This window comes from Chrysemys picta, chromosome 1 (genome assembly GCF_011386835.1).
Source record: "Chrysemys picta bellii isolate R12L10 chromosome 1, ASM1138683v2, whole genome shotgun sequence".
NCBI lineage: Eukaryota > Metazoa > Chordata > Testudines > Emydidae > Chrysemys > Chrysemys picta.
This window is the reverse complement of record NC_088791.1, coordinates 87,876,158-87,901,199: the sequence shown is the minus strand read 5'-3', so window position 1 is coordinate 87,901,199 and position 25,042 is coordinate 87,876,158. Positions and strand designations below refer to the sequence as shown.

The window sequence follows — 25,042 nt, the reverse complement described above, 5'->3', positions numbered from 1 at the left end:
GTCCCTGGCGAGTTAGCAACGCCCATCATAACTGCAAGCTACGGTATTTTTACAGGTTTTGCTGGCGTGACAGTTTCCCTTTAAAAGCCTTCAAAATCCTCCTGTTCGTCATCTGATATCATAAGTACATCAATGACATCTTGTGATACATTTGTAAGGCAGTCATCGTATGGATCGAATTCCGTATCAGATGGTGTGGTCTCAGCTTCGGCTTCCTCTTCATCTTGCCACAAGTAGTCGTCCTCCATACCATCTAATGAATTTGATATGCCACACTTCTTGAAAGACTTGATTACTGTTTCTGCATCAATATCATTCCAGGCTTTTATGACAAACTTGCACAAAACATCCAACTGTGGAACACGCATGTTTCCTCCTTTTGTGAATGACTTTTCGCCGCTAACCATCCATTCATTCCACTGTTCTTGAATGCGATCTTTAAATGGCTTGTTTAGGCACACATCCAGTGGCTGTACCAACGATGTCAATCCTGCAGGAATAACTGCTGCATCTGTGTTTAGTCTTGCAAGCATTTGCTTAGTGCTGGGAGTTAAATGAGCCCTGAACATATCCCACACCAGTAGACTACATTTTTGAATAAGTCCACCTGGTCGCCTGCTCCATACATTATCAAGCCATAGCTTTACCCCTTCTTCATCCATCCAGCCTTTTTCATTCACATGTACAAAACAACCAACAGGGAACTTGAATTTCGGCATTGTTTTTCTTTTAAAAATAATCATTGGTCTCAGTTTGGTGCCATCAGCTGTGCATCCTAGTACCACTGTAAAACTGGACTTCTCATGTCCTGTTGTTTTAATTAAAATTGTTTTTTCACCTTTTTGATGGACAGTTTTATTTCCAACCATATCAAAATTCATTGGAGTTTCATCCATATTTCCAATACTACTTAACGCATAGCCATGTTTAGTGCGCTGTTGTATTACGTATCGATGGAAACTATTTACTTTGCTATCAAGATCTGCAGGTAATTTTGGGGCAATTTTCATCTTTTGCCTCAGTACCATATTATGCCTTCCCATGAATCTAGTACACCAGGATACAGTGGCCTTAAATCTGTTGCTGTGATCTGGGTTAGATTTGGCCCACTGAAGTGCAAACAAATGTATTTTATTTCGTGTCACTACATAACCGTTTTGGCGATGCTCATTCACCATGTCTGCTACATGTTTTTCGAGTTCTGGCCAATGTGGAGTGCCTCTTCTTAATGCACACTTACCCCTTGGCATACTCTTTAATGCTTTTTCATTTGCTTTCCAGTCCCGAACCATCTTTTCTGTTACTCCATATTGTCTTGCAGCAGCGCAGTTATTATGTTCCATGGCAAAGTTTACAACTTTAAGTTTGAAACTGGCTTCATATTTCTTTCTTCTTGCTGGTGGAGCCATGATGGGGTTTTGACTGTTGGACATTTGTATACTGTACTGTATGTACTGGTGCTATACTGTATGAACAGATACAGATACTGGTGCTGTACTGTATGTGGTACCCAGTATACAACAACCAGCCAATCATGGCAAGCGATGTACCTTACCGGCGATTGGCTGGTTGTTGTATACAAAGCCTGCTTGGATTGGTCAGCTCTCCCTGCCTGCCCAGCCCTCCCTGTCTCCAAGACTATCAGAGCGGTAGCGCAAACACGCCTCTTTCACCCGTCTGGCCCGCCCTTGTATCCTATTACCTCCTTCTCTGCCTCTCAGATCTCGCACATACGCGCCTGCGCCGCTTCACTGCAGTCCTCAGGAGCGAGATCTGAGAGGCAGAGAAGGAGGTACGGTAATAAGATACAAGGGCGGGCCAGACGGGTGAAAGAGGCGTGTTTTTCTGGGCACAGCGCCGCTCTATCTCTTTTTTCCATACCCCGGGCGTCCCGGATGCCTGCAGCTTGCTCCGCCCTTCACTTATACCTTCCCGGTGAGGCGCCCCCTCACCTCGTCATCGGGCGGGGATGCGGCCGCGGCCGTTTTTGAGCTCCCCCCACCATATGCGGCGACCGCAGATTCTCCAGTCCGGCTCGGAAGTTTCAGCACCCGCCCTATAAGACGACACCCGGCGTATAAGACGACCCCCGACTTTTGAGAAGATTTTCCTGGGTTAAAAAGTAGTCTTATACGCCAGAAAATACAGTAACTTAGTAGCTTAACAAAATGTTTTACATAGACAGATGTAATGATAAATCAAATATGACAGAGTATTGTTGTTCACGTATAGTTTCTGATATTGTTGATTTTGTTCCATTTTGGTCTGTTATATCAACAGTTGAAATCAGGAAGCTTGCCTTGCCTCACCTGATTCTGGTACACTCTTCAACTCTTACTTATCCCAGTAGTCCTACTGAAGTTGATAGGATGCAGGATGAGGCCTATATTTGTAACAAATATGTCTGTGTAAAGAAAATATGGTTCCAGAATTTATCAGCTATCACCTTCATCTCTTCTCCACTCCCTGCTTCCTCCCTGCCCAATCCCAGGAGATTTCCACCTCCCAAAATAAGAAAATCATTGTCTTTATTCAGTGGCATATTCTCATTTTGGATGTAAAAGATTTGTGTGCATAACTTCCTGTGTTTTCACATTGAGACTATGCAGTAAATCTAAATAGTAATCTGTTTCTAGAATGTAATGTGTGGAGAAATAATCTTTCCTCTACTCTTCCCACTTTCAATATGATTTTTTTTTTTTTTCAAATTTTTCTTTTTAGCTGCCAGTTTGTGGGGTCCATACAAGGACATTTGGCAAACAGTGGTAAATGCTATCTGGAAAAGGCAACCTGAAGCCATTCATCTCCTGGACCAGATTTTAAAGAAACACAAGCCTGACTTTATCTCACTGTACAGAAATCCGGTAATTAACTAACTTTTTCTCTTCTGTAATGGGTTGGGGAGAGACCAGTGTGTTTTGTTTGTCTTGACATTTTATTTTCTTTTTTAAAATTAGCCCCTACCTTACAGAGTTATAATCTTATGTTTTATGTTTATCCAGTGCCTCGCAAAATGAGGTTGCAATTTTGGTTGGAACTCTTAGGTGCTATAAGAATAAAAATTACTTGAAAGAGTCTTATTATTTATCTGGCTTCTTTTGCAATTGAACACTTAAATAATTTGATGTTGATCAGAATTTTGCTTCGTTGGTTTTCAAACAGACTGTTTGGAGAGGAATAATTTATTTATCCATCATGATACCCTCTGCTCAGTCAATCAAGTGCTGATGGGTTTTTCTGCTTGATCCAGGCTTCTGAGCTAGAGCACATAATTATTTCTGCTTGTGTTTTTTCCATGCTTATGATGCAGTTATTTAAGCATGCCAGCAGGCAAAGCAAGTAAGCATCTGAAAACAAAAAGCGTACAGGATGCTCTTTCTGAAGATTGTGGGATGAGGGGGAAAACCCATTTAGCACTTGACTGATGGAGGAGTAGATATCCGTTTAGAAATAACATTACAGTAAGGAAAAAATACCGTTCCTGCAACATTCATAGTAGAAGTTTTCATTTTTATTTGTAAAGTTGATAGGTTGAAGGCTTCAGGCACGTATAGGATCTTGTTTCTCTACATTTTAGCAGTTGACCGACATCCAAAAAAGGAATAATGTATTATTTGTAAAACAATTTATTCTTTAACAGTTTCTCATCAACATTCATGATGCCTTTCATCAAGGTTAGATCCGTTTCTGATTGGAAAATTCCTGTTGGGAATATATCAAAAGCTATTTTGAAACCTTAAATTATTCTAAGTAAAATAAGCTCCAGCCCTGATAATATAAGATCATTTTTGGTATAGCCTCACAAGAAGCCCTGTTCTGCATTACACTGTGAAATAACTTTGAGGACACCTTTACTATCTACATGTAAAAAATATAGGCAATGCTTGTGATGAAAGCCTAACATGTCAGAGTGGTAGTTGTAAATAAGAATTAATGTGACCAGCTTTTCTTGCTCTCTGATCAGCTTTGACAGAAATGAATAATTGTTCAGCATCTTGCCCTTTTGGGAACTTCTGTTACTTATTTTTTTTTATAGCCAAAGAATGTGCAACAGCACGAGAAGATTCAGAAGGCAAGTACTGAAGGGGTTGCCATCCAGGGTCAGCAGGGTACCAGACTTTTGCCAGAGCAGCTCATCAGAGAAGCCTTTATCCTGAGTGACCTCTTTGATATTGGAGAGCTGGCAGCTGTTGAGCTCCTTCTAGCTGGTAAGGAGACACTGAACTGTGGGGACAATAGTTTCATTGAACACTAAATGCGTCCTGAGAGTTGGGGAAATTTAATTCTTATAGGCTTCTTATTGGACCTAGTCATTTACTTAGAGCTAAGCACATGTTTAAATGCTCTGTTGGACTAGGGCTTTAGTATCCAACTCTGTAAGATGTTCATAAAGATCTAAAATTATTCCTGGTACTGTAATGCAGTAGAAAAATATTATTTTGATTCCATTAAATTATTTTATTCAGTCATTGTAAAAGGGGGAATAATCTGTAGGGAGCTGACAATATTGTTAGTTACTTTGAACAAGTAATTTATCACTGGATTCAAGAAATAAATTGATTATTCTTTTTATAGCTGATTATTAATTTCTTCATAAAACAATGTAGTAGTGATTCATTTTGTGAAGTATGTATTAATTGTACTATGAGCTTATGGCTGTACTATGTGCCATGACATAGAAACTGATGCTCAGGATATGAATAATGTGATTGCAAGTAATCCACATTATCTGGCAGGCAGAAAAGTGATGATGTTTGTGAATTCTCTGTAACTTGAAGTCTTTAAATCATGATTTGAGGATGTCAGTAATTCAGCCAGAGGTTATGGGTCTATTACATGAGAGAGTGGGTGAGGGTTCTGTGGCTTGCAATGTGCAGGAAGGCAGACTAGATGATCATGATAGTCCCTTCTGACTTTAAAGTCTGTCTTTTAAAAAAGATATTCCATTAGGAATCATTATCAGCTACTTTGTCACATCTGATATGAGTTTTTGGAATATGCCTATTTTTATTAAATGTGGATATGACCATGTTGGTCGTCCTGAAGCAAGTTAAACAAAATTGGAAATTAAGGTTTTCTGTCTGAATGAGCACTGAAAAACTGACTTTTAAGTACAATTAAATTGTTATTGGCCTTTGCTTGTGCAGTGTAATAGGCTAAGATAAACATTTGTTGGTAAATATAATTTGGACTCAGAGCTTTGTTATAGGCTTGTTGTACTTCTCTTTTTAAAAAAAATATGATCAAATACAAAGATATGATTGATTATGTATGTTGAGGGTTGTGTTTTTTTGTTTTTGTTTGTTTTTTGTGCTTCTGTATTTTTCTTTCTGGAGGGGAGCACCAGCAACCTCATTTTCCTGGCCTTACAAGGGGTTTAGTGGCAGTTCTTTTGTATTGGGATGGAAAGAGATGCATTGCCAATTCACTTCGAGCCCTCATCCAGTCACGACGGGGCAAGACATGGACATTGGAACTCAGGTCTGTCTTTTAGTTATGTTTGGGACTTGGATATGAGGCACGCTAAATCGCTCCCTGTGTTGGCCACTGATGGATTCTAGGTGGGTTAGTTTTGGGGGATGTAAGAATTTTCAGATTCGTTCACTATAACTTGATGGTGTTGCTTTCTTGTCTTTTCAGCACAGTATCCTTCCATATTTTAAATACATTTTATTGTTTACCTGGGAGTCCCCTTTTCTTCTGCTCCTGCATACCCCTTCACTGTCTGGCTCTGTGTTGTGGCAGGTGCTGCTCCCTGCAGAGCCAGTTAATGCTGCTCCAAGCACTGACAAGCAGTAGTCACTCAAGCATGATGTGAAGTGCTTGTGTCCACTACAGAGACTGAGTTCTCTGCCTTTGCAAGACTCCTAGCTCTTACAATCTGGGAAGCTGAGAAGTTTTAACTTATTTTTATTTAAATGCAAATTTTACTGTAGAAATGTATATGTGCATGTGAGGTGCTCTTGGTAAAATACAAAACAAACACAGTATACAGTAGAAGCATACCTTGGCTGGTTGACTCCATGTAAATAGATTATACTAATATAGTTTGTATTGAGTTGGGATATAGTGTAATCACAAATACCCTAGTGTAATAGGGATGATCAATTTATGGATATCTCACTGGAGTGGTGGAGCTATGGAAATTTGCCCAGGTGCAAGGATTGTTGAGGAAGAGAAGTCTGTAGAATGTAAGTGTGGGCATTGTTACTTACAGTGAAGGTAATGGAGGAATTAGAAAGGTGCACGGCCCTGGGAAGCTGCAAGTGGGGCGCGCAGCCCTGGCTGCAGCCTCCACCAAGCCTGTTATGCTGGGGGGCTATAGCTCATGGCCCCGGTTGCAGCCCCGGCGGAAACTGGGGGGCTGAGGCATACGGCCGCGGTTGCAGCCCCCGCCAAGCCCGGGATGACGTGGGGCTGGGGTGCATGTCCCCGGTGGAAGCCCCGGGGCTGGGACTGCAGGGTCCTGGTTCCTGCCAGCCCCAGTTGCAGGCAGGGGCGCACAGTCCCGCCTCTGCCTCCTGAAGCGTAGAAGTCATGGAGGTCTGGTAAAGGCACAGAATCCATTACTGCTGTGACTTCCGTTGACTAAATCGTAGCCTTATTCATCACGTTTCTTCTACTGTGATCAGGAATAGCATTATTTGTTGTTTCAGTTGTTAATACGTTGTGTCTCTTCATTACAGCACAGAGTTGGTGTCCATGACAACACGCTTTACAGATGAGCTGATGGAGCAGGGTTTGACTCAGAAGATCCTAACTCTGGTATCTCATATCGATGTGAACAATGAGTTTGAGAAACTACAGAGGGAGCGAGGTCTGGGCAGTGAGAAACATCGCAAAGAGGTAAGAAAATCACTTTGCCAAATTACTGCAAAGATTAAAATGTGGTTATAATCTCCTGGAGAATATTTTGTTTTAAATGTGACTCTCTTCTCTGGAATAAAATGTCATTGGCCGTTTGTTTATTTCTTTTTAAGTTATACTCTGGTTTTAGATCATTTTCTCCTCATCTGCTATTTCTTCCACATACTGATTGAGGGCAGGGTCCAGGACATTCTGTGTATCAGATAGTGAGCAGAAATGTATCAACCAGACGGTTCCAGCTTTTAGGCTGGGACAGTTCATCAAATAAAAGAGAGGATTCAGTTTGAGGAAGCAAGAACTTGTGCCCGTAGTTGTGTTTGGATGGTGAGGAAAGAACCAATGAAGGCTGTATGCTGCACCTTTCAGGAGTAAAAAATAAAATTCTGGTTTCTGATAGTAGTTTCAGACAGGGACTGCTCAGGTAAATCAAAAGCTCTCTCTCAGCCTGCTGATCCACTATTGATACTCTTGTCATCTCCTTCCCTTGCTTGTGATTCTGACTTCTTTCCTTCCTTCAGATCTGCTGGTGGGTTGTAGTGGCATCTTTCCCCCTGTCTCCAAAATTACCCATGAGATTATTTTTATTTTCCTCCTCTCTACTTCTGCATCTTTTGTCACTGGATGAAATATTATGATTAACTTCTCTTCCCCAGTTCAGGGGGTGAGTTTCTGCATGCTTGTTCTGCTTGAATTCCCCAACACTTTACCAGAGCAGCCCCTCTCTGCCTTCAGCAAAGAAACAGAAGCAAGGACAACAGAAGAGCAAATTAAATATAAAGATATAGCGTAAAATCTAAAACACAAAGTAATTTTTATTTTACTTTAAGAGATACAAATAAAAAGGAGGGTGATTAAAAATGGAGAACTAAATTTCAAAAATAAACAAAACATGACAAAGTAGGGTCCAGTCACTTAAGCATATTTTGTATATCCATCTGTGTTAAATTTAATATGGCAAGACATACCTCTAATAAATAGTAAATACTGAAAAGTACTTGAAAATAGAGTGCTAATTTCTGCACCCTTTAAAGTGATTGTGCATGTAGCCACTGTCTGCAATGGGAAGTAGGTCAGACCCAAACTTTAACATCACAATTTTTTTTCTGTGCTTACAGCTCATAGTGACAGTTCTTCTGAAAAGTAGAATGCAGTTTGGGGGCCTAAAGCAAGGAGCTAGTCTCTCAACTACTTTGATGTTACTCCAGGAATCATGTAAAGAACAATGATACACCTCTACCCCGATATAATGCTGTCCTCGGGAGCCAAAAAATCTTATCGCGTTATAGGTGAAACCGCGTTATATCGAACTTGCGCGCAGCCTCTCCCCCCCCCCCCCCCCCGAGTGTTGCTTTATCGCGTTATATCCGAATTCGTGTTATATCGGGGTAGAGGTGTATTTACATTACATTTTTGTGTATGAATGTTAAACCAACATTAAAGCAGATTAGAAAATTTATTTCAGACCTTTGCTTCCTTCCATATGCAATTTTACAGATGATACTCCAGAATATTCTACATATTAATTAAAACTGATAATATACTCAACTGTAATATGCATACACGTACAAATCCATTGGAAGATTGAAAGATTATCTAATCAGTTTTTCACTCTATTAATAAAAAAACATGCACAATAGAAATGGGACATTGGCAGATGGTTAGTTTTGATATTGTATCAGAAATGGTGAGCATGTGTCAAGTACAGTTTAGAAACTTAAAATACAGCCAAATGACATCTGATTTTTACTGAGTCACCCAAAGGCACCAAATCAGTGATGTAGGGGGAATATTCCAGGTTTGAACTATGTCCCCTTTAGCTGATATACAAAAGCTGTTCAAATACAGGATGGACTTTGGAGGAGTGGAGAACGGGAAAGGAAGAGAATCTGTTAACAGATAAAATGCATAAGAACATAAAGAATGGCCATACAGGGTCAGACCAATGGTCAATCTAGCCCAGTATTCTGTCTTTCCACAGTGGCCAGTGCCAGATGCTTCAGAGCGAATGAACAGAACAGGGAAATTACAGAGTGATCCATCCTCCGTTGTCCAGTCCCAGCTTCTGGTAGTCAGAGATTTAGGGATACCCAGAGCGTGGGGTTGCGTCCCGGACCATCTTAGCTATTGCTGACCTATCCTCTATGAACTTGTATAATTTTTTTAACCTGGTTATATTTTTACCCTTAACAACATCCCCTGGCAACAAGTTCCACAGGTGGATTATATTGTGTGAAAGACTTCCTTATGTTTGTTTTAAACTTGCTGCCTATTAATTTTATTTGACCCCTGGTTCTTGTGTTATGTGAAGGAGTAAATAACACTTCTTTATTCACTTTCTCCACACCAGTCATGATTTTATAGATCTCTATATATCCCCACTTAGTTACCAGTCATTTGGTACAGAGTTGGTGTAAGTGATAGGTTACACACCATAGTTATTAGTAATTTTGTATTCCTTCAGAACTCTGGGTGAATACCTTCTGGTCCTGGTGACTTACTACTGTTTAATTTATCACTTTGTTCCAAAACCACCTGTATTGACACCTCAATCTGAGACAGTTCCTCAGATTTGTCAGCTAAAAAGAATGACTCAGGTGTGGAAAATTCCCTCACATTCTGTGCAATGGAAAGAATTCACTTATCTTCAACACAACAGCCTTGAGTGCTTCTTCAGCGTCTTGATTGTCCAGTGGCCGTAGTGATTTTTTTTTTTTTTGGAAGGCTTCCTGCTTTGAGCATACTTTTAAAAAGTTTTTCTGGTTTAGTTTTTGTGTCTTTTGCTAGTTGCTCTTCAAATTCTTTTTTGGCCTGCCTAATTATATTTTTACACTTGACTTGCCAGAGTTTACGCTCCTTTCTGTTTTCCTCAGTAGGATTTTATCACTTTGTACTTACTTTTGTTGGAACTTTCAGGAAAAACAAACAAACTGATCCCTGTCAGAGAGCAAGATATACAATTTCAGTCTAACAAATACATTTTTGGAAAATAATAAACTGAAAATTATGCCTTTAGCATGGAAATGCTTGGGCAACCTTTATATAGGCCATGCTGCTTGCTCCATCTATAATATGTTAAAAATCAATTTATGATAAATAGCAACCATTTTACATATCTTAGGTCCTTGAACAATCTTATTTATGAGTTTAGTGTTAGGATAAATTAAAGTATTGGCTTTGTGAGAGGGGTCTTTTTAGTTTGAGATTTTACCAAGGCTTTGAATACTAATATAGGTTTAGAACATGCTTAGAAAATGACTGTGTGCGTTAGAAAGAAAAAATGGGTTTACACACTTTATTCCATACATTAATGGAGACTGAAAAAGTACACAGATTCAGACTCTCAGGGTTGTCTATATGTAGGGCCCTATTCATGGACTAATTCATGGTCGTGAAAAATGTGTCATGGACGTGGAATCTGATCTTCCCTGTGAAATCTGGTGCCCAGCCTGGGGCTCCTACCCTATACAGGAGTCCAGCTGCTAGCTCTGGCCAGGGATTTGAAGGGACCAGACTTCCTGTTCCCCTGCAAGGGCTGCTTCTGGGGTGAGACAGACCCACCTCGGGGATCAACCCCAGCTGCAGGAAGCTCCTCGGTGCCAGCTGTCACCTCCTTGCGCGGGGAGATGGTGGCGCCAGCTGTTAACTCCCTACATAGGTGGGAGACTGCTGGGAAAACCAGACATATGGCAAAGCCCCCTCTCAGCCCCATAGCCTACAACTCTCACTTCTGCACTGCTGCTGGTGGTGGTGATAGCTTTAGAGCTGGGTGCCCGGCCACCAGCCTTCCTCTTTGGCTGCCCAGCTCTGAAGACAGTGCCTCTGCCAGTAGCAGGGCAGAAGTAAGGGTGACAATCCCATGACACTGCTACAATAGCCTTGCAACTCTCCCAACATGTCTGCCTTTTGGGTCAGGACCCCCACGGTTACAACACTGTGAAGTTTCATATGTAAAGATCTGAAAACATGAAGTTAACTAATTTTAAACCCTCCTGGCCATGAAATTGACCAAAATGAATCGTGAATTTGGTAAGGCCCTATCTATATGCATGTGTAAATCCTATTCATGTTAATGGTGATGGTATGTGTGTGTATATATATATATATCAAGCCAAGAATAAATCCTAATTGATTCAATCATGTTTTAAAGAACAGCAGTTTCACAAGTTCATTGGGATTCCAAATAAGCTTATATAATTGGTCCTAGTCATGTTGACTGACTGAGCAAGACAACTTGAACAATTTGAAGATAATTGTATGAAAATAACTGTAAACTTGATTATTTTTTTTAATTCTTTTTTAAAACTAGGTTTCTGATCTTATCAAAGAATGCCGACAGTCGTTGGCTGAAAGCCTGTTTGTCTGGACCTGCCAGTCTCCACTGAGCAAGGATGATACTTTAATCCTTATTAGTTATCTGGAGAAAGTGACAGTTGAAGCTGATGGCTTATTGGACTGTGTGAACTTGTCCCTCCTCATGGCTCTTCTTTACTGCTTTGATGTCAGCTTTCTAGAACAGAGCACAGAGGATCGGGAAGGTAATGGGAGAGTTTTCTTAAGTTGTGGAGATAGGTATTTTATTATTCCACAAAATATATTAGCTTTAATTGTTACTATCACTAACATTTTAATAATTGTTTACTACAGTAAGGCATCATACTTGAGTGGGGTATACATTTTAAGTAGAAAATTTCTTGATACAGTGAAAATACTTCAGTGGGGTAAAGGTTGACTTGAAACCTACTTATAGTGCTGTACTTGATACTAGATGAAAAAAAACTGGGTTCAGTTATGTGGGTAATAGAGGAAGGGCCTGGTCTGAGTATGGGGCTGGAGTTTTAATCCTGAATCTTCTTGAGTTGTAATCCTGAGTTTGTACACTGATTTCCTTTGTGGCTTTGGGTAAATCAATTAAATTATTTATGGCTCAGTTTCCTTATGTAAAATGGGGCTGAGAATACCCTGACAGGGATGTTGAGGTTTAATTCATTCATGTTGAAAGAGTTTTGAAGATGAACAACTGTGATGTTCTAAGATTCATTATGCTGTTTACATATACACACACACAAAATGGTGCAGTTACAGTTGACTCAACTTTTCTGACTTGTTCATGTAAATTTTCACCTCTAACAGTGCAGTAAAGTAACTTTATGGAATTTCTCTCCTTTTTTAAATGAGGGAGGAGCAAGCGAGTAAGTAATTGCACATTAGTGTATTTATTTCAATGTGCAATGGGACAGTCTTTTTTTTTTTTTTTAAAGCTGGGGAAGGTGCGAGATTCTGTTTCCCTTTTATATTGATGGAGTCTGACATTTATAAGTTTCAGAGTTTGTTGCAAGGCCTATTGATTGATTTATGCGGGCTTCTGCTTGAGGAAGGGAGATTGACAGATTCAAATTTTGGTTTTTGGAAGGGAGTCATTTAGGTTGAATTTAGTGGTGGTAGTCGTCTTTTTCATAGCTTTGTAAATGCATCCAGAGAATGATGGCTGTGTTTTTTTTATTACATAGAGAAAGAAATAGTATAAAATGTATGTTGAGTCAAAAAACTTTTAAATGAATGCATATTGTACAGTAACTCCTCACTTTATGTCGTCCTGGTTAACATTGTTTCGTTGTTGCGTTGCTGATCAATTAGAGAACATGCTTGTTTAAAGTTGCTCAATGCTCCCTTACAACATCGTTTGGCAGCTGCCTGCTTTGTTCACTGCTTGCAGAAAAAGCAGCCCATTGCAGCTAGCTGGTGGGGGCTTGGAACCAGGGTGAACTGGCAGCCCCTCTATCAACTCCCTGCTCCCCTAAGTTCCCTGTGCTGCAGCTGCCCAGCAGGCTATCAATTGCCAGGCAGTTCAGCTGTCCCTCCCCCAGCTGCCGTGTGCTGCTCCTGCCCTCTGCTTTGGAGCTGCTCCTGGGAGCCTCCTGCTTGCTGTGCGGGGGGGGGGGGGGGGAGAGGGGTGCTAATGTCCGTCCCCCGCTTCTTTACCCCATCTCCATAGTGGGGGGGGGGGCATGACAGGGCTCAGGATGGAGGGAGCTTGCTGGCAGCAGCTGCTGTCTCAACTTGCTGACCTACTTAAAAGGGCAGTGTACTTAGAGTGGGGTCAGCGTACTTAAAGGGGCAATGCGCGTCTCTCTCTCTCTCTCTCTCACACACGGTGTGTGTGTCTGTCTCTCTCTTCCATGCTGTCTCCCCTTCCTCCATTCATGCTGCCTTGTAGAGTGTGAGGCTACATTAACAACAATGTGTTAACCCTTGAGGACTCATCCGAGTGCTAGTTCATCATTTAGCAGTAAGGCATTCCCTGGGAAATATCCCACCCTCTTCCACCCTCTGAGTTTACCACCTCAACCAAGCTTCACAACCATCATTGCTGTTAACAGCATTAAATTGTTTAAAACTTATACTCTGTGTATGTGTGTGTATATATGTGTCTATATATGTATGTGCATATATATGTATATATAAAATATAGTCTTTTGTCTGATGAAAAAAAATTCTGTGGAACCTAACCGCGCCCCCCCCCCCCCCATTTACATTAATTCTTATGGGGAAATTGGATTCGCTTAACATTGTTTCGCTTAAAGTCGCATTTTTCAGGAACATAACTACAACCTTAAATGAGTTACTGTATTCTGTTTGGGCTTCAGACTATTTGAAAGAATCAACTGATCAGTTTAAAGAGATACAAAAAGTGACAATTATTGTAATAGCTATTTGGAGAAGGAAGCTACATTTGTTCTCCAAGGCTATAGGTTTCAGGAATCGTTCATATTTGTTTTAATGGAAATAAAAATTTACTATTTCACTTTTTTATATAATGATGAGTCACTTTGTTTTTCCAGATTTGATGCACCAGCTGCCTCTGTTAACAGAGAGACAGTACATAGCAACAATCCACACTCGCCTTCAGGATTCTCAACCATGGAAATTACCAGGGCTGCAAGCTACTGTTAGATTAGCATGGGCACTAGCATTGCGAGGAATATCCCAACTGTCTGATGTGACAGGTAAATGAATCCAAAGTGGAACTGCTATGGCTAAGTCTTCAGGGCTCCTTAATACTACAAGTCAGAGCAGCTGTTACTTTTTAGGGGTACAGTAAGTGCCCTCTATCACAGAACTGTGCCACTGATAACTTGTATTTGAGAGTTTGACTGAGAATTATATTAGTCTGAAAAATTCACAGGTTTAGAAATGCTTACTGTTTCATGATATAAACTCCATAATATCCCTTCATTTCAATAACAAATTAATATTGTGCTGAAAAAATGCGTAAAATTTCATTTAATTCTAGTTGGTGCCCTATGCTGGTAACTCTACCAATAAAAAACAAAAAATAGATTCCAATTTCTGTAAAAGCCTTTGATTTAAAGGCAGCTCCATTGTAGCTGGGTATTGTAACACACATTGTCCGCTGAAAGGATATTTGAGAACAGTGGATAGTTTTCTTCCAAAAGATGTGGACTTCTGAAGTGCTGTAGTGGATTAGAATTAGGCCATGGCTACACTTGCAGATGTAGAGCGCTTTGAGTTAAACCAGCCTTCGGAGAGCGCAGTAGGGAAAGCACTGCAGTCTGTCCACACTGACAGCTTCAAGCGCACTGGCGTGGCCACATTTGCGGCACTTGCAGTGGCATTGGGAGCGGTGCATTAAGCTATCCCAGCATGCAAGTGACTGCAACGTGCTTTTCAAATGGGGGTGGGGTGGGGTGGAGTGTGACAGGGAGTGTGTTTTGTGTATGTGGGGGGAGAGAGAGTGGGTTTTTGGGGGACTGAGAGCATGTCAGCATGCTGTCTTGTAAGTTCAGACAGCAGCAGACCCCCTTCCTCCCCCGCCTCTCTCTCTCTCTCTCTCTCAGCATTTCATACTAATGGTTTTGTCTCGGAGCAGATAAGCAGCCAGCTGTCAGAAATGGAGCTTTCAAAGGGCATATCCGCATTCCTGCAGTGATTCAAAAACAATGACAAGAGTGGCCACTTGATTTAAGGGGATTATGGGACGTTTCTAGAGGCTGATCAGAGCGCAGTAATGCAACACCTCGTTCACACTGACTCCCGGGCGTTTCAGCCAAGGCGCACCAAGCGTTAATCTTCTCGCCGAGGTGGAGTACCAGGAGCGCTCTAGCCGTGGAGTCAGAGCGCTCTACGTGCCTTGCCAGTGTGGATGGGTAGTGAGCTAGGGTGCCTGGGGCTGCTTTAATGCGCTCTAACTCGCAAGTGTAGCCAAGCCCTCAGATCAGTTTCAGAATATCCTTTCTGTGAAGTTAAATCTTAATTAAACTTCACAGTACTAACGGTCTTTAAAGGATAGTTTTTGATTGTTATAAATAATAGGGGCTTACAGCCCTGCATAACTGGATTTGGTCACACTTATTCAGAGAACTAAGTGGATTATGCACTTCTTTCCTCTTTGGTCAGAGTTCAAGTACTGGCTATCCCACTGTATTGGCATAACCTTTACAGTCCACTGTTTTTTTTGAACATCCGAAAGACTTAGGTGATATACATTTATGTTGATTTGCAAGTAAGCCAGGAACTTTGAAACATGTGTACTTTGGTAAGTGAGATAATTGCATTCTTTCTTCCTTTCCCCCTTCTTCATTCTTTCTAGCTCTTGCAGAATTCACTGAGGCAGATGAGGCAATGGCAGAGCTAGCAATTGCTGATGACGTCTTCCTGTTCCTTACTGAATCTGTGGTGGGGTCTGAAAACTTCTACCAGGAAGAATTTTACATCCGCAAAATTCATAACCTTGTCACAGACTTTCTTGCACTCATGCCAATGAAAGTAAGTTGTTAAACATGTGGACCGGCGGTTGATGAGCATTTTGGATGTATAATCCAAATTTCATGTACAGGACAAGATAGCAATTTTGGATAATATGGAGATCCAGATAAGGCATCTATCACCATGGTCTTGAAGTGCTAGGATTCAGAAAACTACCAATTAATTATGTATTTGATTTATGGAATTAATACAGTTTTCAGTTTAGTTTCCAAATAACAATGCTTTAAAAAGTTTACATGAGTATAGTGAAATTTTAAAAGCAAACTGTTCATTTGGTAGTACTTACAATTTTAGTAAATGCCAGTTTTTTCTATAGATATAGTATTGCAGCTGAAGTCATTTGTGAATGGGAAAAGATCAGTAATCCCACCGTACTGTCAGTACTTTTTAATTTTTTGCCAGGAATAGACTTTTGCATATGTGTCTGGGAGGGGTGCTATCCTTCTTGCAGCACAATACTGTTCTTATGGAAATAACAATTTGATTTTCCAGGAATTGAAACACTTGTGCTGCAAAAATGAAAAGGATATGTTTGTAGCAGTGTGAGCTATTTCATTTGTGCAAGAACTTGTATCCATGCATTGAAAGAAACAGCTCTGGGAAAGTGTAGTTTCTTTTTTAATAATTGGTGAAAGCTTTATTTTGTGTCTGTTGTGTCGAGCAGTTGTGTGTACATTTGAGTTGCCAAATAATGACTGCGCAGTCATAATTTTAATTCTTTTTTATGTGTATACCTTAAAGGTATCTCTATTCATTTTAGACTGGCATGAGAACGTCTGGGGAAAAAATCATTCCTTCAGCTTTAAGAATCTTTTTGAGTGCACATATAAACATATTGTAAACTGTTTAATTAAAATTCTCTTGTTTATTATGTTAATTGCTGAACTGATTTAAAAGCTTTTCTGAATTCACAGCAGGTACAACACTAACAATGTCAATGCAAGTATCCTGTGTACACAGCCTCACCAGTGTGCCTCAATCCACTTCTGTAGGGACCACATACAAACACTTAGAGGGGAGTAACATGCTGTAACAGGCTTTGGCCTTTCTGCTAAGGCTGAGAACAAAGGTGGTTTGTCTGATTCAGACGTATCCCTTAGAAAATAGGCTCATTTCATGTAATCCATTGAATAGTCACAGTATAGTAATGTCTTTCCATTAGCCACAGGATTAAAGTGATGACGTAGAGGTGCAAAGGGATTCTATTTAGGAACAGAATATTGCCATATAGGATCAGAACAATGATCTGTCCATCTATTCTGGTATCCCGTTTCTGTCAGTGGCCAGTAACAGTTGCTTCAGAGGAAAAAACCTTGTAGCAGACAGTTGGAGAATTCCTGCTTGTAAAAGAATCTTTTCCAATCCCTGTTAGTTAATGGTTGGATCATGGAATTTATATGCCTTGTTACATTATAGAACTTTGAATGTTCTTATTATCCACATAAATGATCAATCTTATTTTTTAATCCTACTAAACTCTTTTCCTCAATGATATATTTTGGTAGAGAGTTCTGCAGGTTAATTATGTTTTGGGCCAGTGCACTGATAACAGTGGTGGTCACTGGTGAGGTACTTTGTCAAAGGCTTTTTGAAATTCAAAAAAATTGTGTCAGCTGGTTTTCTTTTATCCAATAATTTGTTGACAGATTCAGAGAATTCTAGTAGATTAGAGAGGCACAATTTTCCATTACAGAATTTTTTTTCATCATATTGCATTCATCTAGCCATTTTAATACTTTAATTATAGCAAACAATTTTCTTGATATTGAAGCAATGCTAACTGGCATGTAATTCCCTAGGTCACCCCAGAACTCTTCAAAAAGATAAAGAAGACATTTGCTACCATTCAGTATAGTAGCTGATTCCTTGAGGAATTTAGTTCTTCTCAATTCTGTTCATACAAGGCACTATCCTATAATGCTACCTCTGTTTTCTCTCTCTACACTTCACATACACAAACATATTAGTATAATTAACTTAAATTTTTGATTTTGGTACAAAAGTTCATTTAATCTATCCAAATTGAAAATATTAGAGGATGTAGTTTTGGGGCTGATCCAAATCACACTGAAGTCAATGGAAATACTCCCATTGACTTGGATCAGGCTCTCGTTGCAGGTGCTAAGAGCCTTGAGAGAAAGGAAGTGGTTAAATATTTCTTTCTTGATTATTGGCTCCACGAATTATTGGTGGTTCTTCAAGTATTTGTCCACATGGATCCTGTTCTTGGTGTACATGCTCTCCAGGCACACACGATGGAATTCTTTTGCCTGGCAGTGTCTGTTGGAATCATGCCTGAACCCTGTGCCCCTTCACCTGAGGGCATAATGGGTGGGGCAGGTCCAACCATCCCTCAGTTCCTTCACCAATACAGAATCCTAGAGCAGTGGCTCTCAACCTTTCCAGACTACTGTACCCCTTTCAGAAGTTGGATTTGTCTTGTGTATCCCCAAGTTTCACCTCACTTAAAAACTACTTCCTTACAAAATCAAACATAAAAATACAAAGGTGTCACAGCACACTATTACTGACAAATTGCTTACTTTCTCGTTTTTACCATATAATTGTAAAATAAATCAATTGGAATATAAATATTTCAGTGTATAGTATATAGAGTAGTATAAACAAGTCATTGTGTGCAATATGAAATTTTAGTTTGTACTGACTTTGCTAGTGCTTTTATGTAGCCTGTTGTAAAACTAGGCAAATATTTAGATGAGTTGATGTACCCCCTGGAAGATCTCTGCGAATCCCTGGTTGAGAACCACTGTCCTAGAGGAGAGAGACTCCATAGTAGCAGGGAAGAAGGGATCCATGTGGACATAATCACAATGTTATCATATTCTTGGTTATCAGTTATTTGATTTATATCTTGAACCGCTGAGAATTTCTTCCTACTATTGGATGATATGGTAACAATTTAAACAGAAAATTAAAATAAAACCCTGCAATTTGATAAACAAAAATGCTATTGTAATAGATTGAAATTCTTTATTAAGGACATGCTCAGGAGTGTTAAAATCTGTTTTATAAAAATAGTTAAGACTAGGTTGCTGTTTGTAATCTTTAAGATAATTTTTTTGTTGGCTAAAAATAGACCAACATTCTTCTCCACTTCATAAATTGTATAGGTGAAACAGCTAAGAAACCGTGCAGATGAAGACGCTCGTATGATCCACATGAGTATGCAGATGGGTAATGAGCCACCTGTTTCCCTTCGGCGGGATCTGGAACATCTTATGCTTTTAGTAAGCCCTGCTTTTAATTATGTTTGTAAAAAGGATTGTTTGGAGGTTTTCCTATTGAAAACTTCTGATATCTTAACAGTAAAACACATTATTTGAATAATAAGATACTGTGTGGGGCATATCTTACCTATTTTTATTTGTAAGTGGAAATCTTCATATTTTTGGTTAAATTAGATGTAGACATTTTCATTAACTAGTCATGTAGTTGAAATCATTTGCTGACCTGACTTCCCCCTGCTAATAAATGTCAATTTATTTTTGTTCAACATATAAATATTGCACCATTTGTTGCATTTAAAGTATGGTGGTGCTACAGTTTAGATACCCGAATATCTTTTGACATATGACTGTACATACATTTTTGCAGTATTTTAAATGTAACTCTTCCCCCTCCTCCCCCCCATGTTAACACAACTTTAAAATTGAAATTCCAAGTTTACAAAACTATGGTTCCTATCTAACAGTATTTCAGCCACTTTGTGCTTATGTAGTGTGTTGTGTTTCTGCATCATCCTAGCAAAATTCTATCTACTCACCTTGGGTGAATAAAATATCATTAATTTTTACATGATCGTTAGTCATTATGATAAAGAGTGTGGGTGTAGATTGTTGCATCTGATCTTGTAATTTTTCATGACAGTTTTTCAAGGCTGCTATATACAAGGTGTTGAGATACTAAATGCAAAAAGACCAAGTTACAGCTGATATGGGAATTATAACTAAATTTCCTGTGTTTCATTAGTGTAAAATTTCAACCATAATGTTGCCTCTATATAAAAGTGTCTTTTTCCATTCTATTTCTTTGTTTTGAAAGAAATAAAGTTGGTCTTGTGTGTTTATTTCAATTTGTGATTTTTAAAGTTAGATAACGTATTCAAATATTGCATGTGGGTAGTGTACATTTTTTCCATCATTGTTAGGAAATAAATGTTATAATAAAAATAATTTGAAGTATACAAATTTCTCCTTAAATTCAGTGTACAAGGCAAGTTTGAAATTTTAAATTCTAACCGTTTTAAAGCTAGAGACACATTAAAAATATTTTTATCCACAAAAACAATTAGACAGTTTTATAAACCACCGAAAAAGGGGCTTAAAATGAAAAACCTTCTTAACCAGAACTTGTTATGGCTCTCATACAAAGCTATAACACACCTATAAAATGAAGAACTTGAAACAGAAATTATTCTGAAGGAAATATGAGCAGTCAAAGAACAGTTAGAAGCTTTTAATCCCAACACTGTCTCATTTATTTTAAACTAATTGCAGCACAAATACCCAAATGCTCATTTAAAGGAAATACCAGTGTGTTGATATCCAGGGTTGTATAGGCAACAGAGGGAGAATACCATTGAAATTTACAAATAAAAATTATTTTAAAAATCTGGAAACTTCAGGGTTTTTTAGCTATGGATTGTTCTCACATTACTGCATAGAAGCTGCCATTTTCAGGAAGGGAATATTTAAAAATTTATATATTAACAATGAGATTTATTTTTTTCCCTGTATTTCCAGGTTGTGCTGAAGTAGTGTTCATTGTTAAAATCTTGGCCTTTTTATTTGCGTTGACATTTTTTCTATCTAGAAACTTATTTTCTGTCCCCCTACAGATTGCTGAGTTGTACAGGAAGGATCCCTTTAATCTGGAACTTGCTCTTGAGTATTGGTGTCCTTCAGAACCTCTCCAAAGCTCCACCATTATGGGATCTTATCTTGGAGTAGCCCATCAGCGACCTCCTCAGCGCCAGGTTAGCCAAATTCAACTTTTTTCCTCCATTGTTTGCAGTGGAAATTCTTTTTGGTAAACTTGTCATTTACCTTAGTGTCGTGGTATTAAAAGCTGCAGGCTGGAGCAGCAATAGCTCCTGGAATCGAGAGGAGTAAAGATGTTTTTTTGAGGAACTGGTAGAGCCACTCTCATATGGTCTTAAGAACCTGTTATCCATTGCCAAGATATTAGTGCAGTGCTCCCACCCTGTGTTATATGGGCACCATTGAAGGGAACTTTTAACAGTTGTCCTTGGCTGTAGATTGTTCTCTGGGGTTTTGGTGGGTATTAATGCGCCCTTATTGATTAATGTGTTCTTTTGCAATATTCTGAATATTTTGTATATCCTTTTTCACTTCAAAATGTGGATAGTTTCTGTTCAATGAAACAGAACAGAAATATATTTATTTTGGAGTTATGGGGGTTTTGTATATACTTCATCATTTTGGTGTCTCTTGTCACCCCAAAATAAGGTTAATTTCTTTTTAAACATTTACCTTTTTTTGTTGCAGGTCGTCTTGTCAAAGTTCGTTAGACAAATGGGAGACCTACTCCCCTCCACAATTTACATCCCATATTTGAAAATGCTTCAGGGATTGGCCAGTGGGCCCCAGTGTGCTCATTATTGCTTCAGTTTGCTGAAAGTCAATGGCAGCAGTCATGGTAAGAACGGTGATTGACAGTAGGCTCACCTCCCAACTCTTCTCCTAGACAAGGTGGACAAGAATGTAGACCTAGATGAGATGAATTGTAGTTTATTACTTAGTTAGCTACTATTAGTCTTACACCTTTAGTACAGAGGTAAAACTCATTTTCACTTTCAACTGCATAAAGATACTGGTTTATATATGTTAATTAAATATTTGAGTGTCCTGATTATGGGAGTGGCTGAATTCCTAATGTGTTTAACAGAAGCTATAAAATATTTTAGAATCAATGAGCGCTTCAATATATCACTTTTGTTCAGTACAGCATGTTGAAGAGTCACTTCTTAGCATAAAATAGCCAGGCTATGTATTTGCAAATACATTTTTAAATGATGGCTGGCATTTCTGAGCTTGCTTTTAGAGGTGTCCTGAGAAAGTGCCATCATTTGTAACACAGGTAATATAATAGACTAGTTTCTGTCTTATTTTCATACTAACTTGTCAGGGGGAAAAAATTACTAGATTAACATTGTCTTTACACATTCAGCATTACAAAGGTTCTGATTCATAAACCCATATGATAGCATGATTAAAACAGTAAACCTATTTTACACCTGATTATCATATTAGTAATGTCATAGCTCTTCAAAAAAGACCATACGAGCATAAAGGTCACCAACACCAGGCTTTTGTCATAAACTTTATTTTCCTCTCTGTCCCACTTTGAATCTGAACTGAAAGTTGAGATCACTGATTATCTCTTTAATTCTGGTGTGCCATTGCAGAGTACTGACAGTTAAGGAGAAGTGTGTGTGTGTGTGTGTGTGTGTGTTACGGATGCCAATAGGCACTTTCCCTCCTCAACTCTCAGTGAGAATGTTTTGAATGTTTGGAAAGCAACTCGCATGTTGTGGGCATGAACATAAATAATAATAAAAGCGCACAACCTCTCATACATGGTGAGAAGAATTTCTTACTACTTCAGAATAATGTGCTGAGTACAAGTTAGGGCCGTTTTTTAAAGTTTGGTATCCCCTTTGTCACCCTGTAAAAGAGCAAAATTATTTTGTAATCAGTTTAATCATTTTTCTTTTCTAGCTGAAAACATCCAAGGGACCGGTGGCAGCCCTGTCTCCTGGGAGCATTTCTTCCGCTCCTTGATGCTGTATCATGAGCACTTAAGGAAGGACTTGCCAAGTGCAGATAGTGTCCAATACCGTCCCCTCCCTCTCCGAGGAATCACCCAGAAAGAACAGGATGGATTGATTTCCTTTTTGCAGCTTACAACTACTATAGTGAAGTGGGTATGTAACCCTTTTCTTTCTTGTGTCTCGCTAATACATTTCTGAATCTCTTGCAAGATGACATTTGAACTGACTTATAGATTTGAGTTTGCACACAAGTCAGTAGTGGTGACCTATGCCACATTTGACCAAAATGGCACGCTGGGCAGAGTCAGCTAGCAGTTGCTGTGATTTGATTTCTGGACTTCATAAGTGATAGCAGGAATGACTGAGTTGGACAAGCACATGATAAAGCAAGAAGGGGCAGGGTCTGTTATTGGTATTACAAATTGCTGATTTTTAACTTTCATGACTCTCTTCCTTCCCTGTTGTGGAGTTGTTGTCTCTTTCTTTCACAGCTAAGACAAGTTTAAAAGAAATCAAGTCAGAGCTGAAGAACTCTGAGCATTTACATTTAATAATTTGAGAGGGGAAAATCCAGAAGAAGTAAACTAAAATAAGAGAGAAAATGGGCAGGGGAAACAAACTGCCAGTGAAACTTGCCTCCAGGCTGGATTTAAATGGCTGCCAGTCCTATAGCTGAAAAGGCACCTTGAGTTAAAGGGGTGGGAACCCTAAGCAATGGTTATAAAAATAATGCTTCAGTGCAGGCTCTACATAGGTGGTACAGCTTTAGATCAGTTACTGAATACCCACCTGAGGAGAGGGTAATTCTGTATTAAGTATTCTTAGAATTATCTAGCTATACTAGAACTGTATGCCAGTTGAATAGCTTAGCAAGAGGTCTCAGATATGCTTTAACTAGCCCTACCCAGCTTTTAGATCTTAACAAGTTTAATTTCAACTTAGTGAATGTTAAAAATAGATAATACAGGCTTGTAATAGAAATAGTGACAGAGCCCTTATCTACTCTGGTGTGAAGGGGCTGTTGAAGTATAAGCACTTGATTTCTCTAGAGCAGAGGTAAGCAACCTATGGTATGCGTGCCGACGGCGGCACGTGAGCTGATTTTCACTGGCACTCTCACTGCCCGGGTCCCGGCCACCGGTCCCGGGGGCTCTGCATTTTAATTTAATTTTAAATGAAGCTTCTTAAACATTTTAATAACCTTATTTACTTTACATACAACAATAGTTTGGTTATATATTATAGACTTATAGAAAGAGACCTTCTAAAAACATTAAAATCTATGACTGGCATGCGAAACCTTAAATTAGAGTGAATAAATGAAGACTTGGCGCACAACTTCTGAAAGGTTGCCAACCCCTGCTCTAGAGACAGTTGTGTGAGTGTGTTCCCTGCTAGTATATACTTTGGAGTTACAGAAGAGACTTGAGCTTCCAACGTATATATGCACAGTTCCTTTAATACATGTTGAAAGAAGAAAAAAGAGGGTGAAATACTTGGTTATTGTATTCAATTATTTTTAAAAAGAAGCTTTTTAATCAAAAATGTTTTAAATCAGTTAAAACTGATGCTTTAAGTTGCGCAGTTTTCCATTCTTCCCATCTTAAAGGTGTGTTGGACTAGAAAATGGCATCACCATTGCTTAGACTTTGAATCATTTGAGTTAGGTGTTTCAAAACTCCAAGACCTTTCAGAGTGACAATGTGTACTCCTCCCACCCCCTCCCCTTGTTTTGTGTATCATTTTGCAGAGTGAGAATGCTCGTTTAGCTCTCTGTGAGCACCCCCAGTGGACTCCAGTGATAGTCATTTTGGGACTCCTGCAATGTAGCATCCCTCCCATTTTGAAAGCAGAACTATTAGAGACTCTTACTGCCTTTGGAAAATCTCCTGAGATAGCGGCTTCACTCTGGCAATCACTGGAATACGCACAGGTATTTTAGGATTTTGTATACTGCTTAGAACTGTAATATCTGAGTCCTGGCTGAATTGTAATATATTTTAACATTACATACTTAAATCTTAGCGGTAATATGACACACTTTTCCTAAATATTCTTTTAATCACTTATTTCCATTGCTAATTATCAAATTCACAGTTTCTTACAGTAAAAAGGGCCTGTGCACTGATAATAGTGGTGTGTTCTTATTGCTCAAGGAAAGGGAATGGGGAGAAACAGGTCCTTTGCTCACATACTATGGGAGACCTAAAGATCTGTGAACCCCTAAGTAATGCTACTGTAAGAGATCACAAGATCGAGTTTTACTTCTCTAGACAGTATAGGAGTAACATCACTGCACTGGAAGGAGTTCTGTCCAGTCCTTGGCTGAAATGAAGAAGCAACATGACGTAGCCCTTTGAGGGTTGGCGGGGTAAAAGTGAATGTGGAGGATTTGTATGGCTCTCGGAGATGTGCAGTCCATTGTTCCGTCAGCAGATAAGAGATTTAAAAAAAAAAAAATCTGCAAGAAGTGATGGGTAGGGAATACAGTAAGCATTTTTAGTACATGTAACATCAGCCATTACTTCAGTAAACATCACTTCAGTACCGGGCAAACTGGTTGAAACTATAATAAAG

At 39.2% G+C, this 25,042-nt stretch overlaps 1 protein-coding gene across 4 annotated transcripts in view; it reads left to right on the top strand.

The window, feature by feature from the left end:
- The window catches only part of NUP205 (nucleoporin 205), a 67,361-nt gene that overhangs the window by 3,784 nt on the left and 38,535 nt on the right, over positions 1-25,042 (top strand). For all 4 annotated transcript variants that reach the window (XR_010591505.1, XM_005305261.5, XM_065561400.1 and 1 more), the window contains exons 2-13: positions 2,722-2,864; positions 4,037-4,208; positions 5,337-5,481; positions 6,687-6,846; positions 11,174-11,402; positions 13,707-13,871; positions 15,476-15,651; positions 18,783-18,899; positions 20,510-20,647; positions 21,180-21,330; positions 22,413-22,618; positions 24,216-24,398. Coding sequence is in view for 3 of the 4 variants with exons in the window: in XM_005305261.5 (XP_005305318.1) it covers positions 2,722-2,864; positions 4,037-4,208; positions 5,337-5,481; positions 6,687-6,846; positions 11,174-11,402; positions 13,707-13,871; positions 15,476-15,651; positions 18,783-18,899; positions 20,510-20,647; positions 21,180-21,330; positions 22,413-22,618; positions 24,216-24,398 (1,985 nt within the window). In the remaining variant the exon portion in view is untranslated. The remainder of the gene's footprint in view (positions 1-2,721; positions 2,865-4,036; positions 4,209-5,336; positions 5,482-6,686; positions 6,847-11,173; positions 11,403-13,706; positions 13,872-15,475; positions 15,652-18,782; positions 18,900-20,509; positions 20,648-21,179; positions 21,331-22,412; positions 22,619-24,215; positions 24,399-25,042) is intronic.